Source organism: Delphinus delphis, chromosome 9 (assembly GCF_949987515.2).
Source record: "Delphinus delphis chromosome 9, mDelDel1.2, whole genome shotgun sequence".
Taxonomy (NCBI): domain Eukaryota; kingdom Metazoa; phylum Chordata; class Mammalia; order Artiodactyla; family Delphinidae; genus Delphinus; species Delphinus delphis.
The window spans coordinates 95,711,931-95,718,660 of NC_082691.1; the positions used below are offsets into that span (position 1 = coordinate 95,711,931).

The 6,730-nt window shown below is 42.5% G+C and overlaps 1 protein-coding gene across 1 annotated transcript; it reads left to right on the forward strand.

Annotated features, from left to right (window-relative positions):
• The first annotated feature begins 1,637 nt into the window (after nucleotides 1-1,637).
• On the forward strand, nucleotides 1,638-2,576 carry LOC132430561 (taste receptor type 2 member 60). The gene is given in 3 exon segments (XM_060019809.1): nucleotides 1,638-1,854; nucleotides 1,857-1,902; nucleotides 1,904-2,576. Coding segments are annotated over 3 exon segments (936 nt in total).
• The last annotated feature ends 4,154 nt before the right edge of the window (nucleotides 2,577-6,730 follow it).

The window sequence follows — 6,730 nt, forward strand, 5'->3', positions numbered from 1 at the left end:
AAAATGTGGCCTTTGCTTACTCCACCTTCCTCTAATTAAAGTAGATGTCCAGTATTTGGTGCCTTGGACCTCTGTTGCATCCCTGATGCTCTCCTGAATTTTCCTTGGACCACTTGTCCCTCCACAGGGTGGATGTCATTATAATAACACTTGTCATCACCACCTTACTTATTTCTTACACGTGTGTAGAGATTTCTAGTTTCCACATGTACATCCATATATGTGTGTGTATGTATATTCACATATATTTGTGATCCATATTTTATAGATGAAGAAAGTGGGGTTCAGAGAGGTTAAACGACTAGTCCAAAGATCCGTAGATAGTGACTGTGACAAAACTCAAAGCCTGGTCTTCTGCCTTCAGCTGTGGATGAAGAAGATAGGATACAAGATGTGCTGCTAACTATGCAAAGATTTCTGGTCTTGGAATCAGTTTGGGTCTTGGTCTTTTCTCCAAACTGTGACTTTAGGTGGGAGTCTTAATCTATAACTTGAGGCTTCGTTTGTTCATCTATAAAATTATTTAATACCTTTTTTGATGTTTCTAATGTTTAAAAAAATTTTTTTTTATTGGGGTATAGTTGTTTTACAATGTTGTATTAGTTTCTACTGTACAGCGAAGTGGACTTCCATGTGCTATACAGCAGGTTCTATATATTGGTTATCTATTTTATACATACTAGTGTATATATGTCAGTCCATTTAATGTCTTCTTTCACTCTGAAAACTGCGATTCTAGTCCTAGAATCTAGTCTTATCCTGTGAATTAGAACAGATGATACTTTTCACATCTTACAGATGGAGAAACTGAGGCACAGAGGGGCCTACTGACATACCCAGTAACTCACAGTGATGGTGGAACTAGGACTAACACTTGCCTTGATTCCTAGCCCAGAGTTCTTCCTGCCATAGCCCATTAGTGCTATAGCTGTCATAGTAGGCTTTCCTATATGAAATGGCCTTTAAAGGTCACTAATAAAATATGGTTAAAAAATTCACTTGCTTGATTATGTATAATTGTCTGCTATGTTCTATTTGATGATAACAGTCACCACAAGTAATAGTATTTGAATTAACCTCTCTCAGTAGAGGTTTTGTTCAGTTTTCTGCCTGTCAAAGGGGTTTTCTAAAGGCACTGGCTTCATAGGGTCATTGTGAGAACTAAAGACAGTGAAGATCACTTAGGACAATGCCCAGAACATACCAACCAACCAAGGATGTTGAGCTCTGACTGTTAGTAGCAGGTGTGCTCACTGGATTTCCTCACAGAGCAGCCAGTAGGTGTGTGGTCATATCTTAGGTGTCAGCTTAGAGAGGTATAAGCTCCCATGTAAGGGATGCTAAATGCAAGGGCCTGATATAGTATCCACAGCAATGTTGATATAGGCAGACAGTAGGCAGAGGAAGGACAGGCAAATTCATGGGCAGGCAGGGGGACTTTTGAAACTGAGCCTTAATGATATTTGTATCTATTCAGAGAAGAAGAAACCTCTTCACCCTCCTCAGATAGCCCACATCCTCTACTTTATCCTCTGTATGTAGGGAAGCTGGAGAGACCAGCATCATACAGGACCTTCCAGAGCCACCCTACAGGAATAGACTTTGAAGTCTTGGGACCCATCTTGTCTTCAGGAGAGATGAGTGGAGAGGACGTGGTTCCAGGACCTCAGTTGGCTGATAAGATAGCCTTTATCTTTGCTATCATTTTATTCCTTTTGTGCTTGGTGGCAGTGGTGGGTAATGGCTTAATCACCATGGCACTGGGCATGGAGTGGTTGCTGCAGAGAACTTTGTCACCCTGCAATAAGTTATTGGTCAGCCTGGGAGCCTCTAGCTTCTATCTGTGATGGGTGGTGATAAGAACATTTATATTTTCCTGAATCCAATAGCCTTCCCATACAACCGTATTCCAGTTCCTAGCCTTTCAGTGGGACTTCTTGAATGCTGTCACGTTATGGTTCTCCACCTGGCTCAGTGTCTTCTCCTGTGTGAAAATCGCAACCTTCACCCACCCTGTCTTCCTCTGGCTAAAGCAGATAGTGTCTGCGTTGGTTCCATGGGTGCTGCTCAGCTCCGTGGGGGTCTCCAGCTTCAGCACCATTCTAGTTTTCATAGGCAACCGGAGAATAGATCAGAACTATTTAAAGAGGGTTCTGCAACCTTGGAATGTCGCTGGGAATGCTGTGAGAACATATGAGAGACTCTGCTTCTTCCCTTTGAAAATTGTTACCTGGACAGTCCCTACTGTTGTCTTCATCGCTGGCATGGCTTTGCTCATTCCACCTCTGGGAAGACACACCAAGCAGGTCTCCCTGTCCATCTCAGGCTCTCACGATCCCAGCACCTAGGCACACATCAAGGCTCTCATCTCCTTTGCTGTCCTCTTTGTTTCCTATTTTCTGTCACTGGTGCTCAGTGCCTCAGGTGTGTTTCCATCACGGGAATTCAGGCACTGGGTGTGGCAGGCTGTGATTTATCTGTGCACAGTAGTCCGCCCCATTGTTCTTTTCTTGAGTAACAGCAGGCCGAGAGCTGTGCTAGAGAGGGGCTGCTCCTCAGGGCATGGGGCATCTTGAGTTGCTTTGATGAAGAGCCTCAGAGACTCTACTGCAGAAGGCCTGGGTAGAATGGGACATTGCTTCTTTAAATCTCTTTGCCACATTTAATACTCTTTCCCTTTTTGATGCATTTCATGATTTCAGTGAAATAGGATTTCAAGGTGAGATGGAATGTACTGAACTAGTGGTCTAGTGTCACTGATTTCCACTCAGGAAGGGTGTAGCTGATATAGTAAATGTTCCCTGTGGGACTTGATGTGGCCAAAGAAGCAGGAAACTTTTATTTCCCTGTGACTAAACTCGGTGTTTAAAATTATCCCTCTGGAAACTGGATGCAAGGATTTGGACACATGATTCACTTTTTAAAAAGAAATTAATTAATTTTATTTTTATTTATTTTTGCCTGTGTTGGGTCTTTGTTGCTGCGTGCGGGCTTTCTCTAGTTGCGGCGAGCAGGGGCTACTCTTCATTGCAGCGCACGGGCTTCTCATTGCAGTGTTTCTCTTGTTTTGGAGCACGGGCTCTTGAGCGCAGGCTCAGTAGTTGTGGCGCATGGGCTTAGTTGCTCCGTGGCCTGTGGGATCTTCCCGGACCAGGGCTTAAACCCGTGTCCCCTGCACTGGCAGGTGAATTCTTAACCACTGCACCACAGGGAAGCCCACGATTCACTTTTTATCTGTTGAATCAGACTGGAGAAGATTTTTGGAAACTGAATTTTCCTGTGGCTTCATCCTGTAAAACCATATTTCCTTTTTCATCCTTAACTGATTTCTAGCCATCTAGTGCAGTGACGCTCTCTCTCCTCTCATGCGAGAGTTCCTGGTGTCTGAACTCTCTGTACAGAGCATGTGTGATCTGTGCATGTGTGCAGCTGTGTGTGTTACCTGGGATTTGTATATTCACAGATGACCTTTGGAGATCCCCCTGAATTCTAGGGGTTTATGGTTTATGTATGGTTTATGTCCTCTACAGTAGCTCAGTCAGTTAGTCTGTTCTATAAATGTTAAGGTCCATGAGCCCAGATGTGACTTCTTTTATTTTACCATTGGGACCTACTAAAATTTTTGACATGGAGAGGTTCGTCTGTTTCTGATGCATAAGATTGAAGAAGAGGCTCCCGTCTTGGTTTGGTGAAGCATGGAGACTGCTTCTCTGCCTTTCACAGATTTTCTCAAACTTTCCTTAAGCTCAGTGACCTCTTGAATCATTCAAACTGAGATCCCTCAGTGTCCCTGTATCTTCTCTGAAATCTCTCAGCCTCATTTCCTCTTTTTCCTCCCCTTTCCCTCTGTATTAGAAGACAGGTCCCTGCTTTTGGCTTTTCAGGGCTAACATTCATGCTATCCTAGCCCCATGCTCTCCTGCCTCTTTTCTATCCCTTGCTGAGTCAAGAATTCCCACTTCTACACCAGTCCTCAACCTTTTCCTATTTACTGTCCTTCCCTTCTTCAGTGTGCCTCTTACCTTCCCCCACACAAAAAAAATCCCCTCCGCTCTTTCATTCCCTCAAGTTATCATCCTACTAATCAGTCACTTGCTGAGAGTCTCCCCATGGGCACTTACAACCTCCTGCTGCCTTTCTGTTGAAATGTGTTTCTAAAGGACGCACATGGGTTCCTGATCCCTAAAGGCGGTATTATCCTCAGCCCCCATTTTCATGTGTCGCTGTAGTAGTTGCCTCTCTTAATAGAAAATGATTTCTTAAAAAAATGGATTAAAATATTTTACAAAAAGTAATACCTGATTTTGGTAGAAGATTTTAAAGCAGGAAAATAAACATCACCAGTAATTCCTTACCCACATGTCTTCCTAAAAGTCCTTCTCTTGGCCTCTCAGATGTTGCACTAAGTTCTGTTCCCTGCTCTGCGGCTCCTTTCGTGTCTTCCTCACTGTCTGTTCATCATCTTGACTCGGTGTTTTCCTTCACCAGCCCTCTTCCTTCCTTGACATGAATCTTCTCCTTTTTCCTTCATGTTTACATCTACTCTTGTAGTTTCAATTATGACCTTCATGTGAATAATCACCAAAGCCTTGACCTTCCTCAAAACTCTAAGCCTATATTTTTTCCTGCTTGCTGAGCATTTCTATCTGATAGTACCATGAGCACTTCAAACTTAGCAAGTTTGTAACAGCTGTCCTTTTTTTCTTCCTCCTCTTTCTTTCCTCCACTGCCCAGTTGAATCTGTTTTTTCTATTACTGATATCTAATGAATCAGACTTACCAACTCTGAGTGAGTTTTCACTCCTCACTCTCCACTGACCCCTTCTATCTAATCAGCAGCTTGTCTTCAATTGGTACCCTTGTAGTATCTCTATTATCTGTTCCTTTCTTCCTGTTCCTGTAGATCCTACCTTAGATTAGACTGTCCTCTTCTCCCACCTAGACTGCTTATATTTCTTTTTCACCACTTGCTTCATTACAGTGTCTTCTCTCCCACACTCCCCCGACCCCCAATCAAAAGTACCATTACCAGATTGATCTCTTGACAATTTCACCCACACCCTTATCACTGTTCAGTGCCTATCAATTAAAGCACATGTCCCTAAATTGGCATTCATGGACCTCCACAATGTGGAAATAGTTTTATCTTTCACTGCTTCCATTCTAGTAGAACCAACCCTATTTTGCAGCAAAATTTGGGTTATCATTGTTCTGGACATGCCTGGAACTTCCTCCATGACGTGCTGAAATGTGTTCTCTTATCCCACATCTACGTGTCAAAATCCTATTTAATTTTTTTTCCTGTTTAATTTTTTTTTTGTGGTACGCGGGCCTCTCACTGTTGTGGCCTCTCCCGTTGCGGAGCACAGGCTCCAGACGCGCAGGCTCAGCGGCCACGGCTCACGGGCCCAGCCGCTCCGCGGCCTGTGGGATCTTCCCAGACCGGGGCACGAACCCGTGTCCCCTGCATCGGCAGGGGGACTCTCAACCACTGTGCCACCAGGGAAGCCCTCCTGTTTAATTTTAAAGGTTAATTCAAATGGCTTCTCTTCAGGGAAGCTTTTCTGGATGCCCCCACACCTCAAGCTTTGATCTCTCACTTCAGAGGACATACAAGTGAGGTGTTGCTCAGTTGTGACATGAATTCTGCCTTGTGGTGGTATGATCTGTATACTCATTTTATTCTCCTTAGTAGATTTTAAAGTTCTGGAAAGTGTGGGCTGCCTCATAGTCTTCCATGTGTCCCCTGAAGCACTTATAAATACTTGCTACATTGAACAGGATGGTTCTCTTGCATCTGGAATCCAGCTGTAAGCACATGTACTTCTGTCTGTATATATATAATCTGGGCTACCCACTACTACCAATTACATTTTTATGGTTCTATTGGAGCCGTATGCCGCTCACTGGCCAGCTTGTTTTTGGAGGTCAAACGTATATTCTGTTTCTCTTGAGTTATGCACAATGTAGGCATAATAAATGGATGAGAGTAAAATTTGCCTGATTTTGTGATACCTTTACCTTCCTTCTTTCTTATGCATTTACATGTTGTTAAGCAACTGTGAAGCTCCTACCTCTGGAAATATAAGGGAAGTGCCATTTCTCCCCTTGGTTACTGACCCAGTGGACCTTTCCTAAGCAAACTGTCAACTACTCTTTGTTCCTTCCACTCTGTATTATTAGGCTAGGAGATGGGACATCTACCAGAACCTGCATGATCTCCCCACAGGGAGAAGTTCCCTTGGAACTTGAACACACAGGGAAATATAAAAGAGAAGTAGGATTTGTTATATTTTTAAAATACCTAGTAATTATAAAGCAGAAACTAACACACCATTGTAAAGCAATTATACTCCAATAAAGATGTTAAAAAAATATCTAGTAATATTATATATATATATATATAGTAATATTATTATCATTAATTTTTGCCTATAGTCTAATTTCATCATGCTTTATGGTGGTATTAATAACAATCATTCGTGAATGCTTATCTCGTATGAGGCATGGGGCCACAAAATTTATTTACTTATATCCTTTATGTACTTAATTCTCAAACAAACACTGCAAAGTAGAAATGGAGGTTTAGAGGAGTTTACTGAGGTCTCATGGTCAGTGTATGATAGAACTGTGATACTTTAGTGCTATAATATGTAAAACATTGTGTTATTGGTGTAGGAATAGGTAAGTACATCAGCAGACAATCCAGATAATAGTTACATGGAAAATT